At 38.9% G+C, this 20,073-nt stretch overlaps 1 protein-coding gene and 1 long non-coding RNA gene across 5 annotated transcripts in view; one reads left to right on the top strand and one right to left on the bottom strand.

Annotated features, from left to right (window-relative positions):
• ASH1L (ASH1 like histone lysine methyltransferase) overlaps nt 1-20,073 on the top strand; it is a 64,629-nt gene that overhangs the window by 27,488 nt on the left and 17,068 nt on the right. For 2 of the 4 annotated variants that reach the window (XM_041126275.1, XM_041126274.1), the window contains exons 4-14: nt 114-215; nt 3,486-4,227; nt 5,343-5,522; nt 8,852-8,974; nt 12,330-12,424; nt 15,109-15,182; nt 16,802-16,847; nt 17,064-17,172; nt 17,542-17,748; nt 18,753-18,899; nt 19,871-19,979. In XM_041126275.1, the coding sequence (XP_040982209.1) occupies nt 114-215; nt 3,486-4,227; nt 5,343-5,522; nt 8,852-8,974; nt 12,330-12,424; nt 15,109-15,182; nt 16,802-16,847; nt 17,064-17,172; nt 17,542-17,748; nt 18,753-18,899; nt 19,871-19,979 (1,934 nt within the window). The remainder of the gene's footprint in view (nt 1-113; nt 216-3,485; nt 4,228-5,342; nt 5,523-8,851; nt 8,975-12,329; nt 12,425-15,108; nt 15,183-16,801; nt 16,848-17,063; nt 17,173-17,541; nt 17,749-18,752; nt 18,900-19,870; nt 19,980-20,073) is intronic. The other 2 variants (XM_030026202.2, XM_030026201.2) reach the window with 1 other exon arrangement.
• On the bottom strand, nt 6,956-8,928 carry LOC121233554. The gene is made up of 3 exons (XR_005933238.1): nt 8,850-8,928; nt 7,853-7,860; nt 6,956-7,033 (listed from the first exon to the last, which is right to left on the bottom strand). It is a non-coding gene; the product is annotated as an uncharacterized LOC121233554 (long non-coding RNA).

Genomic DNA, 20,073 nt, shown 5'->3' with positions numbered 1-20,073 from the left:
AAGAGTAATCTTAGCTTGAATATTTAGCATCTACAGTGTGTTGTATTGGCACTGCCAGACTGAAGTGATTTTTTTTGTGTGTGCGCTTTTCTTTTCCATGATCTGCTTTTCAGGCACTTTGCCAACACAGGACAAACCTTCCCAGAGGCAGCCAGAGAGCACAAATTGCAGCCCTTCCAGAAAGAGATCAACATCTGAGAGCACATCTTCTACAGGCAAGTAATATTTGATGGCCTTGGTTTTGGGACCACTGCTATACTAAGACCTATGCTACTAGAGACAACTGAGCATTGCTGTGAGAACTTTTAACAGCAGTAATATGTTCGTGGAGATACTGAATTTTTCCATTTATGTTTTAGGATACAAGTGCTGCAAATTGGGTTGCAGCATAGGGAATCTTGAGCTGGCGCTTATAGAAGCAGCAGCATAGCTATGGCAGGATGGAGTTTGGTTCCTCACCAGGTTAAATTAGTCTTCAGGAGACTCAGTGCTTTAATGCTAGCAAGTCCTGTGACACTACATTTAATCAATGAATTAGATGAACAGGTTAATTCCTCCATGGGGAAGAGCTTGAGTTCTGCACTGTTCTGAAGGCAGACAGTTTTCTGCCCTTGGGTAGATAACTGTTAGGATCAAGAGGGGGTGTGCTGTTACATATTCTTTGTAGCATGTGAGAATCCTGCTAAGGTGATGGAGGATGACAAGCAGCTTATCCCAGTCATCACTGATGGTACAGTTGTGAATGACCCTAGGCAGGTCAAAAATGATAGTAGGAGAGAGATGGAAGTACTGAAAGGCATGGGAACTGTGGTAGCATTCTCATCAATTCTATCAAATGAAGACCAAGTCTCAGATGCACAAAATCATCGTGAAGCTGAGCAGTTGTATGCCAACAGGATATTGAGGGAGCTGGCTTTCTCAGTCATGGGGTGATGTACTGTGCAGATTGCTGCTTGAGGAGGTCCATCTTTGTTCACTTCACAAGGAAGGGAAAGGTACTCCTGATGTGTTTTGAGCTTTCTTTTGTAAGGAGGTCAGACTTGTGCGGTCACACTATGTGTGAATGCATGCATGTTGCTATCTGTCACATTTTCACACCCACAAAACTGTCAAATCCATTGACCAAATTGTCAGAGTGAAGATCTGAAAATGTTCATTTTCTGTATATTACCGGCAAGTTGTCAGCCATGTAGCAAAAACAGACCCTGTTTGCAGTCCCTCTGAGGAAAATGTGATGTGAGCTTACCTATGATTGGACACAAAAAAAATCTGTAACGTTGACCAATTTTGTAAGAAGCCCAGTTGTAGAAAGAGCTCTTGTTAGCAGAATTCAGACATTCTTAGGCACCGAAGCTGATTGCAAATTTGTAGTGAACATCCTTAGGATTGGTACTTATGGAACTATTTAGGATTATATAAGAAGAGTGCACCAAAACTGCTATTTCCTCCTCCCTTTAAACAGATATTTGTAACAGATGCTTTATTCAGCATATGCTAAAGAAAGTCATCTGCAGTGAAGAATGTTGTCTCTTTTTCCTCTCTGTCTTGATAACTCTCTTTTACTTACTCATTTTAAAGGGTCAACTGCAATTGGTTTAAGTCTGTGTATAGGAAGGCGTTAAAAGTTCAGGCATATTTTGTGCAAGACAGCATAGGAATGAAATTAATCACAAGTTTATCAACTTCAAAGTCATTGAACTGATGATGCAGCTGGAAAGACCAGTCTTTGTTATATTTTCCGTAGATCTGGAATGCATGTGGGATTTCAGTGCGTTTGGCAGAGAGCTGCTTTGTTACCAAGGGCTGCAAGCGTGCCTGACCAGGGCTGCAGCTGTTTTGGGGATTGTAGCCTTCAGTTGTCCCATCCTTTTGGATCAGTTTCCAAACAGAAACACTAGTTCAAGGACATCCATTAGACCTTGTGTCCAAATGTGTTGTGTTGTGTAGTTTAGTTATCACTGGATGGTGCAGCTGTTTACAGAGCTCACTGTGCTAAACAGATGGTGTTTCTGTGAGGAACCCTCAACTCCATCCTGATGTGTATTTAAAGACCATAAGAAAACAAACGGTAGTTTATCTTTATTACTTCATCTAAAATTGAAAGCTGAAAGTGTAAATCCTTCCAGTTCTTTCAAAGTTGTTCAGGTTGCTAGGTTTTCCAAGTGATTACAGTTAGGCTTACAACAGTGACCTGACAAGTATGTTTCTCTGTTCCTTTTTCACCCTGTAGGAAGAAAGTTGTTCTCAGGAGGATTTTTACATCTTGTTATGCTGCTGCTTCCTTCTTTAAATTGTGCACTCTCTGGGGCACATTTTCATTTGCACTTGCAGATTCATGACTTTGGAATCTTAATGAGGAATGCATTTCTCCAGAGTACCACACTTGGACTAGTGAGCACTAGGACTAGAAAATACTTACTTTAAACTTGTTTGTGCTTTATCTTTGTCATCTAATGCATAATCTCCCTTCTGTCAAATGATAGAAACCCTTTTATAAAAACATTTTGTTGTCTTCCCTTTAACAGTTACCTTTATGCTAGTACATGCTCTTCAGTCTACAGCCTAGGACTCACTAATTTAAGTAGATCTAATCTAAATAATTGGTCGCAATTACAGTAACATTTTGTAAATGCTAATGTGCAATTGTGATATATTTATGAGAAGACAGCATCCATTTTATTCCAGAAAGAACAGGGTTTCTTTTGATTAAATGTTATCACTAAGAACCAGCAGGACAGCTTTGGGAAGTTCTTAGTTTGGAACAAATCCCTTTTTAATACAGCATAATCTATATGGTTGACCTGGAAATTCTCTTTTTCAAATACCAGTCTGCAACTCTAATGCATATAACATTTAGTTTAAAAAGTGAGGTCTAACTTTACTTCCTGTATAAATTAGACTTTCTCTTTTGTCCAGATACTTTGATTTACCTTTATCCAAGCCTGTACTTTATTGCTATCAGTTCTGTCATCATTATGTTTGTCTTTTTGATAAAGACACTGCAAGAGCAATTAAAAAGTTGTTTCAGTACTTCCAAACTACAAAAAAAAGAAAAATTACTTTAAAAACATTTCAGATGTTTCTCAGGTTTTTTTGTCACTATTTAATTTTTCTGTGCACAGAGGGTTTCTTATTTTTAGTGTTGAATAGAAAGAAACTTGAGAAGAGTTCTGGACTGTACATACATAGGGAATGCCTTCATTGCTCTTTGCTATTAAAAGTGGGGGACTGCGTGTGAATAAGCAGAAAATAATTGTATGTTAAAACTGATGATATAAAATGTAGACTTTCTGCTTACTTGCACTGCTAGGTCGCTTTCCCATTAGAACTTGAGTTACAGAAACTGGTGTCTTGTTGTTGAACATTCTGGGCAATTGCAGGATATAAAAGGCTGTCAGTCTATCCAACTATTGTATTTTAATTCCAACCTTATTTGGTTATACCTCAAGTCTGTTTGAGTGTTTGTATGTTTGTTTGTGTTTCAGTGATTGGAGTACCTAGCCGGGGAGCAAGGCTGGCAACTGCTGTTGATGATTCAGTGGACAGCTTACTGCAGCGCATGGCACAACATGAAGGCCAGGCTACTTTGGACAAAACCTTAGAAGCAGTCATTGCAAATGTGTCTGTTCCATCATCAGCTAGTCCTGCTCGAAACCACAATAGGGAGAGAGGCCTGGGGAAACAGGACAGCCTCGTAGCTCCAGCAATTCCCAGCAGCTCCTGCAGCGATAATATCTCACTTCTGTCAGAGAGACTACCAAACAGCTATTCCCCACATCATCTCAAGAGAAGTGTGGTTGAAGCCATGCAGCGGCAAGCTAGGAAAATGTGCAATTATAACAAGATCTTGGCAACAAAAAAAAATCTTGACCACGTCAATAAAATTTTGAAAGCCAAAAAGCTGCAAAGGCAGTCACGGACAGGGAATAATTTTGTGAAACGCAGGCCAGGTAGGCCCCGGAAATACCCCATGCAGGCTGTCGTTTCAATGCAAGCTTTCCAGGCAGCTCGACTGGTCAGTCAGGAGTTAGATAAAAGAGAAGAAAGCAGCAGTCCCTTACACCTTGGACCTGATACCATCACAGATGTGATTGAAGCTGTAGTGCAAAGTGTGAACTTGAACACAGATCACCGAAAAGGCTGGAAGAGAAAGAGGTGGCTTGCAGAGGAACAGGCCAGGAAGCGACAAAAGTCTTTACCAGAAGATGAACAGGAGAGCAATAAGAGGTAATTCCCTTACAATTTTCTACCCTCAGTATAGTCATTGTTGATTTTATAACATTTCAATCCATGAAAGAATCCTACTCTAATGAGCTCTGCTTGTTACGTTTGTTTTTATTAAGGAGTTCAGTTTAGAGGGAACCAACATGTCAGTTTTCAGTATGCTTAGGGTCTTCCTAAGTTACTGAACACACTCCAAAATAGGATGGAATCTCAGGTAATCTAAAACTGTTGGTTTTGTGCTCATGTCTCAAGTGAAGCAATTTTTATGGTTGTCTTGGTGAAGAACAATTTTAATGAGTTGGTAACGGGTTTACTGATGAGATATCATAGCAAAGATTGTTCCTTCATCATGTGCAGAATAAGGAACTGTAAGAGTTACATACGCCATGAGAATATTAAAGGGTGTTACTCATATGCATTACAAACAAATACTTACAAGCCACACAGAGTGTCAGGTGAGATCAGTTGACATTCAGCAAATAAAGAGTAAAACCAAAGCAGCAAGGAGGAGTTAAGGTGTGGACCTGTGCAATCACTGGCTAGTAAAGGACCACACCAGAAATCTATCTCTGGTCTAATCTTCACATGCTTATCCCCAAAGTCATCAATACAAACAGATCAAACTCTTCCAGAAGTCTTCTTTCATGTGTTTTCACAATAGTTCTGAAAAATAACCATCCATTTGTGTTTCGGAAATGAATACTGTAATGTAGGCATTTAGATTCACAGAATGGTGCTAGAACCACATGTTCAAAGGGTTTATTGTATGGCTCTCCTGAAGGCTAAGAAAAGGTTTACCACATACTATTTTTAGAGTACAAAAGCAGATAGCATAAGCCACCTTCTAAATTACTCAACCGAGGCTCCAAGGGATAAACATTAGCAGTACAAACAACATTCTTTTTGTAATAATTAATAATAACATTACTGTAAAAAGATCGTGCGTTTCACATGATTATGCTTAATCATCACTTCATCATGATCATTGAATTGCATTTTTTTAAATAGCTGAGACATCTAGTAATCAGAAACATGGACTTTTTTTTCTGTTGACCAGATTATAGAGAGGAGGAATGAAATATGGTAAGATAATCTTTAATCCTTACTTCTTCTTCCAGTTTTTCTGAGACAGTAGCTGAACCTCCCAGTCCACATGATGCCCTTGGGAAGCCGCATGAATCTGAAAACACTGAACAGCCTTTGCCTTCTCTAGCCCAGCGTGAGAAAAAAGCCCCTCGACCCCCAAAGAAGAAGTACCAGAAGGCAGGGCTCTACTCTGATGTGTACAAAACAACAGAGTAAGTAATTCCACTGAAAAGCTGCTGTCTGATATTCCAGTGGAAACTGTCTCCTTTCAACTAGAGCCATAATGAGCTGCTACTAATGAGTAGCTGAAATAAAACCATCAACTTAATTCAAGCCTGTGAAAAATTACATGCATGATAATTATCAGAATCTGACCCAGTGAAGACTTAAAATGTAACCCCAGTCAGAAAGCAGCCTCAAGCAATCTGAAAGTGTTTCTGATTATCGACCTTGAAGAAGGTAAGAGAGCTTCATTCGACAGCCTTTAACGATCATGGCAGTAAAGTACTGGGAGAGCTTGAGGTGTTCAGGTACTGAGTACAGTGTCTGCATAGAAGGGGCCATTAGGTTTCTATTTTTATTGACTGAGTGATGACAACTGGTCATTTTTGGTGTGAAAGAATTTCAGATATGCACCCTGTTCATTTCACAGTTAAGTGAAGTTCATCACCTTCATTTTCTATGAGATAGAGTAAAAATCCAGCATTCTTTCCCTGCACTGGTTGGCTCACGACCTAGTGTACATTAGAAAGTGGACATCTCCCGTTTCTGATAACCAGCCCACTTCTGCTTTCGTTTGTAGTTAGGTAAGTTTTCTACAGCCATTTGAACAAATATGTTGAAGTGAAGAATTTGCACTTCTCTTCTAATATGATGTGACAGATTAAAAAGAGGAAAAATTTGGCACCTTCTCACTATGTTTTAGTCCACTTAAAAATGTTACAGAGACCACTGGGAGACTGCTAGTATAGTTTATCAGCGGCTCCTGGTGTATTCTCTTTCCATAGTAGAATGAAGGCATCAATGAAAGGATCAAGACTCTAAGGAAGAAACAAAGATCTAGGTCTGATCAAAGTGAGACTGCTTATGTTTCTCATAGTTTGAAAGCAGATGTGATAAATTTTTAGCATTTAGAGAGGTCTGTCACTGGTATACAGAGTCATGCAACATTCAAATACTGTGTCATAAAAATTAGGCCTGTTGCCCTAGGAGAGGACCTGAGAGAGTCTTCCCCTTTTCTTTATTATAAAATGTTAGTTACATTGTCAGTCCTAGTCAGCCAAGGGAGGACCTTTATTTCATAGACAGTAAGCAAACATGTCATTTGAAAAATTGTATGAATACAGAAAGTGAAAGTTAAGGTTTGTAGGTAGTGTGGATGGTGATGGAATCAAGTTCACCACCCTGGAGAAGGCCACGACAAAGCTGACCTCTACTTACAGCCCTTCCTCTCCCATCACATTTTGTGTTGCAGTTCCCTGGAAGCTTAAAGAGGTCTGATTTGGTTTTCCCCTTTACCTGTTGCTCCACATGCTGAGTTCTTCCCTTGCACTGATACTGATGTTTGTGGTGAGCTGCTTAAGAACACTGAGGAAACTTTACCCTACCAAGGAAGCAAATGCTGCCTACACAGTCTGAACTACTTCTCTGTATGGTTGTTTGAAGCTGATACTGAAACAAGGCATGGAAATGCATAGCTGGGCGAGGACAGAACTATGGCCATCTCGATTTAGGTGTGTTGTCTTACAGCAAGGTGCAGCTTTCAAGCTGATCCCACCAGTCCTTCGCGCTGGCACTGGGTCACTTCTTTACTAAGTTGGTTCAGCAAACTAAATCAGTAGAATGGTAGTCACTTCTTTATAATTAAATTTTCTGCTGATTTAACTTGCTGTTCCAGTTCTACTGCACAGACATATGTCAATGCAAGAGGAGAGCAGAAGTTCATGTTGTTATCCTGTTATATAAATAGCTTCCTGCTGTATGACTATGAAAATATGATCTTAGTTGAGAACAAAAAGGCGACTGTAATCGTACGGCACCCTCTAGTGATGGTACAGTTAAGTGTTAATCACTGTCTCCATTAAAACATTCTCTGCATTCTATATTAAACCGTTTTTCTGTATTTCTGTTTGCAGTGTTCAACTGCAGACACTTTGCCTTAAAGACCATTTTCCTACTCTATTACATCTTTCTTAAATACTTCCTAAACGTCATTAAAACATACAAAGTAATGAAAGTTTTACTGAGGTGTACTGTTAAAATTTACATCCTCTCTCTACAGCAGTCGCGTCCAACTGCTTAACAACAGCACAGAAAATGTTTGTCCTGTCATTGCCAGTTTTAGTCTACTGTTAAAAGAGAAAAGTCTGCATTATTTCTCTGCAGCCACTTGAATTGTACAATTTGCCTCAATGAGATTTCACTCCAACTCACCTTGGTCTAGAAGCTTTATTAAAACATAGTGAAGAAAGAGCAGATTTTGATTCCTTGCAAATGAACTAAGAACAAAAGGAATGGTTTCTAGAGTGAGTCTCGGTTCTACCTCAATTTCTGAATGTAATTTTGTAGACAGCATAGTTGATCTGATGTTAACCTCCACATGAGTTTTCCAGAATCCTCAGCTCCAACTGGAAGAATTACACAGATCTTTTGCTGAAGAGAAGTTCAGTGTGTGGTTGCACATGACTGCAGCTTTGAAAATGAAGATTTTGTGCAGGAGTCATTATCTGTTTACCCAGCAGGGGCTTTCCTAGAGGAGTGCAAAGCCTAGTTCACCAAAGAAATTTAGTAATAATTAGTAAATGAGTAATTAATTAAAATATTGTATATTGTTTAGGGGAATATAATATTTTTATATAATAAAGTATTTTTATCAGTAGTAACAAATATGAGTCCTCATTGCAGAAGTGTAATCTATAGAATTTGCTGTGATTGACACTGAATTGAATCTCACCTGTAGTTAGGTATCCACAGCTGGTCAAAGACTACAGTTGCACAGACAGTGTAGCTTAATGCAGGCCTGTTGCTCTTCTGGGACGTGGTGTTGCCACGTGGTAGCCATGTTGCTCCTACAGTGCCTCCGTTTTGCTGATGTGAGAGTTTGTGGAGCTGCAGGGTGACTCAGAGTAGGTAACTGAACATTTTAGAAGCAAACCTATTGAAAAATCAGCCAGCTGAATTAAAGTGACAGTGCAAATGAACTGCAAATGAATTGCAGTTCAGCAAATGCTTTAAGTTGGCATAAGCTAACAAAAGAATCAGCTTTACGTTCTCCTCACCTTTGTGGCTTATTCCTGTTCCTGTGCTGTCCCTTTCTTTGTCCCATCATGATGACCAGGGCAACTGAACCAGGCTGGGATAGTGATTCAGGTGAAATCTAACCTTCCACTGTAGGTTTCCTCGTGCAATTAACCTTGCAGTCATACCAGCAGAAGGTGGGGAGCATCAAAGCCAGCTTATACTGACTTAAAATGTTTGTCAAACTATAGTCAGAGAGAAAATTGGGTTTCACGCCTCAAAAATGTAATTGTGCATTCCACAGAGAACTAATCCCAGCCAACGTGGTAAGAGCGGAGGGCGAAGACACTAGAAGCTGGAGAGAGGGAACAGAAAAGGAACATAGTTATCAGAAAGAAAGGAAGGAGAGGGATGGAGAGAAACGGAGGTACGGGAAAGAAGACTGTGGTTCTGGTCTTCGTTCCCTTCTTAATTTGCCTGAGACCTTAGACTGACATTCTGAGACTAAGCCTGACCTTCAGCCTTTGCAGAGTGGTACAAAATGTTCGCATCTTCAGCAAAAAAATAATTTCGCCATTGCTCTGTTATTGGGAGCTTGCAAAGAGAGGCCAGTTTAGTCTATTAGTGGTAAGCAGACCATTTACAAAATGGGTGTTTTAAATTTGTCCCTACAGAAACTGAACCAAACAACTTTAGGCAGTGGATTATAGAGAGGGAAGCATTTCTTATCTAGCCAGGCTTATGTTTCAGTCTGTCAAACGATCAGAAATGTACTCTTCCAGTTTACTGTTGAAAGTGTGCTAACCTGAAATGTTAGAAGGTATAGTTTCTCTGATTATTGGTGAGGTCTCACCCTGTTCTAACTGGCTTGCTTGAAAAGGGGAGAGAGTGATCCTGGCTTTCTGGAGAGATCTTTTGCTTTTCAGCTGCAACAGTCATTATATCTGCTTATTGAGGGAAACATCTTAAAGAGCATGGTATGAAAATGAGCAGGTACTTGTCCTTGATAGCAGCACAGTCAGCTGATCCTAGGCTGTAAGGACAGTTGGTTTAGTCCTGGGAATTCCTGCAACCTGTGCCATCTGTAGTGAGGTGTATGTAGCTAGTAGGTATTCCAGCTTAGTTAAAAAATTACACAAACAGAATGGGATCCAAGCAGTAGTAAAGGAAACCTGCTGTCATTCCCACAGGCCCAAGTGAGGTTAGTCGGACAGACTGGGCAATGGTACCCACCGTCAGCCAAGAGTCTGGATTGCTAGACCAGTCTGTGGTGATGAGACAGGCCAATGTTAAGTAGGGGGAGTCAATCTGCAGGTCAGGATCAGGTCTAGTGATGATAACTGGGGTCAGACACAGTCCAGGATTGCCAGGCAAGTCCAGGGCCAAACCAGGAAGCCAGTGCATGGCTCAGCCACCAGACCCACAGCTTCTGTGGCTGAGCTGGAGATAGGTGCACCCACGAGGTAGTCCAGGCAGGGACTGAATGCCTCAGGGCTGAGTGTAAATGCATCTGCAGGGGCCATGGGCAGAGGATGTGAGTGTAAGTCCCCTGTGAGGCTGGTTGGGGTCCTAAAGGCATGTTAGTAGTGCTTGAGGCCCTGACACCAAATTTAAGCTTCTGCAAGGCTATCAGCGTGCCTTAGCAAAGTGAAAGGGAGAGGTCTTTTCATAAAGATAGTAGCTAAACACAAAATCAGAACCTGTATTGCCTGCCCAGAAACCCCAGCCTAAAATTAGCTCATCATCTTCCTATGTGGGAATATGTGGGCTTGTTAATACAGATGTTTTCTTGATAGTGTAAAGAGGCCTTTTTTAATTCATGAATCTTTTTTTGCATGATATTTATGTTTATAAAACTGTGTGTGTTGTTTATACTTGATTAGTATATTCCCCTTTTTTATGAATAATTATGCTTTATTTTGACATCTTAACCTTTCCCTCTGAAGTCCCTAAAGTATTGATGGCCTTTGTTCAGCCTTTAACAATACTTCATCGCTGTGTTTGGAAGGAAAACAGAGTAGGTGCTTTCCCCAGTGTTCTTTGTGACTAGGTCTAAGACGGATGTGTCTGCAGTGCCTGAAGAAATGTTATATTTTGTGTTTTTAGGTAATTGCCTTCTGCATTTTCTTTCCACGCTGATTTCCTCCTTGCAGTTTATTTACCGTGATTTATTGTTCCATTGGCTTCCTTTATACTGAATATGTGGGCGTTAAAGGGTGCACATTTGGCTTGAATTAAGTCACCTTTCTATTGAATGTTTTCCCTTCTTTCTCTGCCTTTGGATTAAGGATTTGCTTGCCTCTTGGAATGGAGGTTCACACTTTGCCTTTTCAAAATACCTTTCTATTTCCTCTTGACAAGAACTTGCTTTCCAGGTCTTGTAACTAGTTACTTTATGGCCTTTCTTTCAAGTCTTAGTGATTCGGTGCAGCACAACTTGGAAGGATAGATAGATGTGAGTTGGGGGGGGGGTTTGGTTTTTTGGTCCTGTCTAGACCTGGTGGGCAAAGGAGCTGTCTGTTTGCCAAAGCAAATGAAATTAATTCCTGCCATCAGTAAACAGAGGGTCATAATATTTAAGAACCATAACCTTTATTGTTTGAGAGAATGTTACTGCTTTTTGATTAGGATAGCTATGTGTCCACCTATATACATCAAAGTAAATGCAAGCGTATCATTATAACTATAGCCTTGCCATATAACTCTATTAAAAGGAGAGTTGTTTAAAGAAGACTATATACAGCATGTAGCTCAACAGAGCCCTCATTTCAGCAGTATCCCTTAGCTTTTATTTCACTATCTAAAATTTATTAACTTGTTACACTTGTGGAATAAGTACCAGAAATCCAGAAAGGGTTAGAAGAGTATATGAGCCACAAATTATTGCCATCCATCAGTTCTGTTTCTGACCTTCAGTAATTATTCTCAGTTGATATCTTTATCTCAAAATTTGTTTTAAACTTGCATTTTCCATTCACTAGTTAAACAATAATATCACATTTTTTTATTGAGTCAGCTTTCAGTTGTATGTCCAGTTATTAAAATAAATCCCTTAAAAAAACTTCAGTAAACTTTAATAGGCTTCAATATAATTTTAATCTTTGGTATATCTAACAGTTAGAAGTCTTTCCTGAATGTTGCAGGGCTGCAGTACTAAATATAACCACATCAGTTTTTTCTTTCCATAGTTTGTCAGTAGCCAAAAGGAGGTGTTTATAAAAGCTGAGCTAGGTGGTTTGACATCTGCCTGACCCATATGACCATTCTTATTTCATATTCCTATTTTTTCTTTTGTAAAGGGGGGCGTTTCTTTTTTAACTCTGCTGATCTTTTCCTGCTTTTCTTGATCAACAGCCTTCTAAAGGAGTAACACGTGAACATTAGCTCTTTGCAAATTAGGAAACAGGCACTATATATGTATAACACATCAAATACCTAAGTAAGCAACATTAGATATTATTTGTTGATCTTCTATTATCTTTGTCATTTTAGTTATTACTTATATATCGCATACTAGGCATTTACAGTTGATGGTGTCCCATTGGATGTTGCCTGGATAGTAGTTATGGAGAAAAATCAAATCACGAGTTTTGAAATGGATGTGATAAGTGTATTTGTCAAGGAACCTGGAAATCAATCTTTTTGGCCGTTTCTATTATTATTCTCTTGCCTGATGTTCTAGACATTTGTGCCTTAATTAGAAGAGAAAATGTGTTTTTTGCAAATGACAGGTATTCCTCATTCTGATTTTTTTTTTTTTTTTGTGTTGCTGTCATCCACAGTCCGAAGAGCCGCCTCATACAATTAAAGAAAGAAAAGCTGGAGTACACTCCTGGAGAGCATGAGCATGGATTGTTTCCAGCGCCTATTCACGTTGGTGGGTACTTCATGTGTGTTTTAGTTGTTGGGAAACAAGTATTGCATTTAGGTGATATGGAAGTTCTCCAGACTTTGCAATCTCTCTGCCTCTCTCCCTCTTTTTCCTTTTTTATTTTATGGCCTTCCCAGGTTACTCATGTCTTTCAGCATATGAACTTTGCCAAAGGTCATGCTCATCTGTCTGTGTTCTTCAGTGCAAAAGTTTGACTTGAAAGGCGCTTTTTTTTTTTGTCTACATGAACTTTGTTCTCATTTTTTGTTTACTGTAAGAAAATAACAGTCTAGTTTAAAACCTGTTTTAACTGCCATAATACTTTTGCTTACATGCAGTACAATAGTCTCCTTTTCAAACTAGTATTACAATAGAATAGCCAGAGACAATTAGGACCATTTGTTAAATCTTAAAAACTAAGCATGCAATAATAAGTTCTCCCATGTTCCCATGCACTTAATCGTGTCTGTCTTTAAGTATGTATAAAAGTGAGGAAGAATGAAAAACTTCGCTATAAGTTTTTATTTCATCCCTGTTTTCAGGTCTCAGAAATGAGGTTTAGGGTGCCTCTTTGCCTTCTGCAGAAAGAAGCCATAACCTAAGGCTAGCATGAGCATTTAGAACTCATGGAGTTCCAGGATGCTGTTCACAAGCCCAGTCCACTGGACTGGACTGTCTGGAGGGGGTGGTCGTGAACTTCCAGACTAACATTTTTGCAGCTCATGTCATTTCCCAGGATAAATGAAGATTGATTTATTTTGAAAAATAAATTACCTGAAGGTAATTGATTCAGCTGTTAAAATGCTGTGATTTCTTACTTCAAGTACTGTCATGCAAAGAGTTTGGGGAAATTCCACATTGTTCAGTAAGATTCCCATCAAATACAAACATTTAATTGGTTTGTCTTCTTTAACTGAACTTTTTTGCTCCATATACAACTTTGATTTTCACAGAGAGGCAGTAGCAGGCAAAGAGTTTGACAGATCTGTGTGAATCAGTAACCACAGAACAGGTTGCAGAACTGAAAGTGCTAATTTGAATTCTCAAAAACGTGACCTTTCTCAGTTCCTTTTTGAATTGGGTCATATGACTCTGTTCCGTGACCGAACCATCTGTTGGGATGCTCAGGTTCAGTTTGCAGTGCCACGATCCTGTTCTCTTTTTCTTCATAAGACCCCAGCCCCACATTTGTTTGTGCTAGCAGACACAAACAAGCTCGTGCACTGAAGATAAAGCTGCTTTGATTGCTCTGTATCAGGTAGCTGGAGAGTGGTTTAACTGCCGAGCAGAGTTGCAAGGTTTAGGACTCTGCCAGATGACTGCACTAGTGCCCACTTGATGACAACTGGAGGGACCTTCCCTGGACTCCAGGCATGGTGCCAGGGCACCTGAAAGAGCCTTTTGTTTTGCCCGCTGAGGTCATAGAAGTGAAAGCAAATTCCCGGCAGATTTAGCTCTTTCCTGGAACGTGCTATGGATGAATAAAGCACTGAAAATGAAAAGTAATTTAGAAGTAAATTGTAAGGAAAACATTACAATTTTTATTTTCCAGTGGTGAGGGTATGCGTGTGAATTTACATGAAACCCCAGACTATTGCTGGAGAAACATAAAGGCACTTGTTAACATTTAGAAAAGCTGGGAAAATCAGACATGGGACTGACACCTCATCCTTAGTCACTCGCTGCAATTTTGTGACACAGTATTCCAACAAAATGATAAGAGAACATTTTAATCTTGGCTAGAACTAACCTAGTGCTTGTGTCAGACTTCAGGTCTTGTGTTAATGAAGTATGTAATCAGTCAGTTCTCTTCTTTTGGGAAGAAGTTAGGGGCGGCAGTAAATTTTAGAAGAGAGACGAAATGTGCAATGGAAGTAGTAAATCCTATCTAAAACGAATTTCAGTTATTGCTGAAAATACGGATCATCTTGAAGTCTTTCTGAGACATTTAGGAATATGTTTGCCAAGTCTGAAGTCGTTCTTAAGTCTCTTTTGGTAAAGGTCATAGGAACAGGCTTGGATACTACTTTCAAAACTAATTCAGTTTCTTTGAGTACAATGTTGTGATTTACCATCTTGCATGAATTGTGCATGCAGATTTTGTTCTCTGTGCTAAATCATTGTATTCGTGTGTATGCAGAAAAGCTCAGGAGAACGTGTCAACTTGGAGATTTCTACACAGAAGTTACTAGTGTTTACTGGAAGGCACAGAGTTGTGTTCAGTTTTGTCAGTTATTTGCTGTTGTCCCTTCGGTAGCTCACGTTCGGTGACCCCCTCCTGGGCGAATATCTGCAGGTTCCTGGCACTACTCTTAAGAGTTTAACTGTGACTGTTGGAGTTCGGTGGCATCCATAACATTCAGTCATCAATGCAGAAGGCAGCTCCCCTCTGCCACCTACCTCACCAGGCATCTTGTATCTAAGACAGCAGCTTTCCTTACGGTCAATAAAGGTTTAAACCTGAGTACAACAACAGAGTAGAATGCAAAACATAGCATCGTGGAGGGCTCTTCCCTGTGCTTGCCACTAACAAACAATATGTTCTGGAAGGATTCTGCTCTTCTGCCTTTTTGACTTTCAGACATTGAGAGGCCCTATCAGAATTTGGCGGTGTGCCTGGGAGCAGCTCTTTTTCCTCTTGAGGATATGTGAATATGAGTGCGTGCAACTTACAAACCTTTTTGTTTCAGGAAAGTATCTCAGACAAAAGAGAATTGACTTCCAGCTGCCTTACGACATCCTCTGGCAGTGGAAACACAATCAGGTACGAGATAAAAAGTTACTGGGTTGCCAAGATTATGATCAGAAGTCTTAGAAGGAAAATAGCAGGATTCTTATGTGAAAGCTATGTTTATATATCCTGTATATTGGTGAATATTCTTGTTGCTGTCACTGTATGAGGAAGAAAAGGATTTGCATATGTATTTAACGTGAATAATTTCCATTATTCCATCTCTTGCAAAATAGCAATCCTATGGGTTTCTGCTGAAAAAAGTCATTAATTTTGCTGCAGACTTTTATTTTGGTAGTGTGCCTGCTTTCTGCAATGATCTGGTTTTAGACACGCCTCAGGAGAATTCAGATGTACTGCCAACGGCACTGAGAAATTTCAGGCCTTATTTTTCTTGGATCAATCCCAGCAGAGTGGAATTTATTTTTTACTTACAAGCTGAAATTTTCATACTGAGGAAAGAGGAGAAACTGTTTAACAGTCTCATTCTTTTTAAAGAGCTTTAAATATGTGCAAACCTAAAAATAGGAATATTTTTTTCCCTGAGAAGTTTCCACCAAGTCATTTAACATAGGATTTAAGGCTGGAGGGTAAATCTGTCCCCAGCTCTACAGCAAGAAAGCACTCTCAGACATGTAAATGAGCAAGGCAAATTCCCAGGTGGTTGTGGCTCCAGCTAGTCTTTGTAATACCACCAAAATCTAATCTTAAAGTAATGATCGTTGTTGACATTTCAGCTGAGGAAGTTTCTTGTCATGTATTGAAGATTACTTACATCTGCCTATCTTATCTATGCAATATTACATAAATAATAAATATACATCATCTATTTCCTTGACATTTTCCATACCTACCTAGAATGTTGAAAACCCTTACAGAGTAGTTTTGTTTGTACAATAGTTGTATAGGTTATATGGTTTGTTCAGTGCCTATCTGCTACATATGTCACTGAGGGAAGGCTGTTAATGCAGTAAATGTGTGTGAAATACATAATAATTTGAAATTATTCCTTAAAGCTTGTTTGAAAGCATGGAATATATATGAAGTTACAAAATGTGATCTAAGCTTCCCTTTTCCCTCCAGTCATCTGTGTCTGCAGATGAAGTTTCTTTAATTGGAAGATGAATCTGCATTTCTCTTGGCTCCTACCTATAGTCACAGTTTTCATAGAACCACAATCATTTAGATTGGAAAAGACCCTTAAGATCATTGAGTCCAACCATTTTGATAAGCACCTTATTTTTTCTTTTTCACTTTTTTAAGCGTTGGCACATAGTAATTCCACCACAGATTCTTTCTCCAAAGTGGATTTAAATAATTACTCTTCAGTATTGAAAAGAACAGCATTGTTCAGAATAGTCTGTCCTCATGATATCTGTTGTCCATATTGCTCTGTTCAAATAGTATGGGAATAATAAACAATATGTTAGAAGAACTGCTCAGCTAACTCATTAAGCCTAAGTTCTACTTATTCAGGTACTTTTTTTGACCTATTTGCTAGTGTAGTCTGAGCCTAAAGAAGAGAATGCAGACGTATTTTCTAGTAATGGGTACAAAACTGTTACGTACGTACAGAACATAATTTCCCTGATTCTTTTGAATAACAGATGCACTTATGCAATGTATTAAAATTTTCTTTCTCTTCCTTTTAGTTGTATAAAAAGCCAGATGTCCCACTTTATAAAAAAATCCGTTCTAGTAAGTAAAGTCTTATTACTAAAATATGTTAACTGTGGAATTTTCACATGACACCCCTCTTTTCTGTCATGCTCTTCGTCCTACCAAAGACTCTTCCACCTTCTTTTTTGCTTTATGTAATTGGAATGAAAATACTGTAGATAAATAGTTCTATTTTTTTCATCTGGAAAGAATTCTTTTCCCTGTTTGGGTTTGTTTGTTTGTTTGTTTCTCCAGATGTCTATGTGGATGTCAAGCCTCTTTCTGGCTATGAGGCCACTACCTGCAATTGTAAGAAACCAGACGATGACAATGGAAAGGGCTGTGTGGAGGACTGTCTTAACAGGTTAGAAATTGGTTGACTGACTATGATAAGACAATAATATCTTAAGAGTTGTCCTGGATGCAGCCCCAGTAATAAAAGTATTGTTACAGAGCATACAGGGTAACTTTCTGCTGCACATATGCTCCCCTACCTCTTTCTTCAGAGGAAGATCCTATTAAAAGCTCCATTTTGCTCTTTGAATAGCAGTGAGAGCCAAGCTGTGAGTCTTGGAGTGAATTATACCTTGAAAACAAGAAGCATTTTAGTTCTTTAATAACTTTTGTTTAACAGAGGAATTTTTTTTCTTTTTTTTTTCTTTTTTTCCCCTTGTGTGATGGATCTAAGAGTATGCTATTCACCTTCCTTTAACTTCTTTGTTTTTTATTTTAGGATGATCTTTGCGGAGTGTTCACCAAACACCTGCCCTTGTGGTGAACAGTGTTGTAATCAGCGGATACAGAGGCATGAGTGGGTGCAGTGCCTGGAAAGGTTCCGGGCTGAGGAGAAAGGATGGGGTATTCGTACCAAAGAACCCCTGAAAGCAGGACAGTTTATCATTGAATATCTGGGAGAAGTTGTTAGTGAGCAAGAATTCAGGTAGAAATATTTATTTGCTGCTTTAGCATGGAAGGCTCAATAAATGACTTTAGCATCTATTATCATTGCTGGGAAATCCTTAGAAAAAAAGGGGAGAGTTAAGGGGAAAAAAAGAATGCTTTCCTGGTTACAGCCACCAGAATGAAGGCTTAGAATTCAGCTTTTTTGATCACCCAAGTTTTTCTCAGTCAAATAGAGAGGAATGATTAGTGTTTGGAATGCATCATCTGCCACATCTGCTCTGTAAATGCCAAATGTCATGAGTGAATGTGAATTTGATATGAGTGCTGTGCAGGATTTGAACTGTGCAAGGTAGAATGGAGGGGCAGAATGGGGCAGGAAGGGAAATGAGCTTTTGCAGATAGGTATGAAAAGAAAAAGTGGGAGCATTAATAACCAAAGAAAGCAATTGTAGTCTTGTTCACGACATAGCATCATAGGATAATTGAGGTTGGAGGGACATACTTGCTACTCTTAGAGCTTCATCAGAAGACAAACGCTGTCTTCTCATACAGAGATAACTGCTAACACAACTGACTCCTGTTACTGTTGCTCTCTTGCTAAAAAGAGGTAGCTGTAATCCATGAATGTAAATTCCAGAAATTGTGTCCAGTCCCAGATAATGAAAGGAAGAAGCTGATTGTTGTACACATGCATACATAGACACACCAAAGAATATATACTTGCATTTTCTCTTCCATACACAGGTTATCAACATGAAATGTGTACAAATAATCTGCAGAACCCAAAAGGGAGCATTCCAGAAGAGCAAATTTCTAAATTCTAATCCAAGCTCTGTCAATGGCCTTGACTTATAAAAATAGGTATAATAATGGTTTTCCTCCATCTCTAGGTGTACAGCTCTATAAAATATAAAAGATTATAATTGCTTTTTCTTCAAAACCCTCTCTCAGAATTCTTGAATGCGCTATTACTGTGTTACTCCCTGTTTGCTTTGCAGCAACAAGCAGAATCATAAATAACTTTCCTGTGTTGCTTCCTAGGAACCGGATGATTGAACAGTACCATAATCACAGTGATCATTACTGCCTGAATTTAGACAGTGGAATGGTGATAGATAGTTATCGTATGGGCAATGAGGCTCGTTTTATCAACCACAGCTGTAATCCTAACTGTGAGATGCAGAAATGGTAAGAAAAATATATTCTGTTTACTGGAAGACTGGTATACCAGTGACTAAGATACAGATAACCAGATCATCTAAGAGAATCTGATCTCAAATAGGGAGGGGAATCAAGCTGAACAGTGTAAATAATATTTGCTATCATGCTTGCATTGCACAAGCAATGTAATGTTTTCAAGTGTTGGATGTTTTGGAGACAGGATCTTAAGTTTTCTGGCAAGGCAAATCCAACATTGTTGTTTGTCATACTGTTAACCTGCTACTAATTTTGAAGCCTAGGTGATCCCGTAAAATAATCTATGTGTATATATTCTTTCCTTCTGGCAATTCAAATATTTTTTTTTTAAAGCAGGCAAACAGGGAAGTAGTCTGATTTCAGCGTACCCTGTGTCATATCAGTACTGTGTTATCAGAAGAAATCCAGTGCCAGACTAGTAGGAAGTACTGAGAAATTTGTAGTGAATAACTTAGAGTGAAATAGCAGATGGTTGTAATAAGAATCAGCTGTGGTGGCAGTACAGCAGAGTAGCTTGTGATTCACAGATAATTCTAGTGGATTTAAGCAGTAGTAATCAAGTTTTAAATTTAAAAATACAACACAAAAAATAAGTAAAAGAATTGGAGAGGCAATTAATTTTAGTGCATTTTGTGAAACAAGGTATGATGTTCAGTGTAAGCTTTTGGTTTAGGGTGAGGGCCTGAATCTTGGCGGTTGATAAGTAGATCTGCCGTGATAGCCAATGTGGTTTGTAGTTTCTCTATTTGAAGCACAACTTCCAAATCTTTGTAAATACGGTATTCACTTTTTTGGTCTTCAAAGTTTATTGTAAGAAATAAACGAGAGCAGTACAAATGAAGAATAAGCATAATCCAGGGCACAGCAGAAGTATTGTTTCCTGTCTCTAACACTTCCACTACATGGATGAAGACAATTTTCTTTTTAATTGTTGGGAATATTTTATTGTATTTTCCCTGCAGGTCTGTTAATGGTGTTTACCGGATTGGATTATACGCGCTTAAAGACATGCCTGCTGGTACTGAATTGACTTACGACTACAATTTTCATTCATTTAACGTTGAAAAACAGGTGAGGATCACATTGCAAGACCTTGAGAAAACTCATCAAGGACAAACAGTTCTGTAAAGTTGAAGGTCAATTAATAAAACCTATTGTGTTGTAT

Source organism: Aquila chrysaetos, chromosome 9 (genome assembly GCF_900496995.4).
Source record: "Aquila chrysaetos chrysaetos chromosome 9, bAquChr1.4, whole genome shotgun sequence".
NCBI classification, from domain to species: domain Eukaryota; kingdom Metazoa; phylum Chordata; class Aves; order Accipitriformes; family Accipitridae; genus Aquila; species Aquila chrysaetos.
Note: the sequence above shows the minus strand (reverse complement) of the source record. Positions and strands in the feature narration are given on the sequence as shown.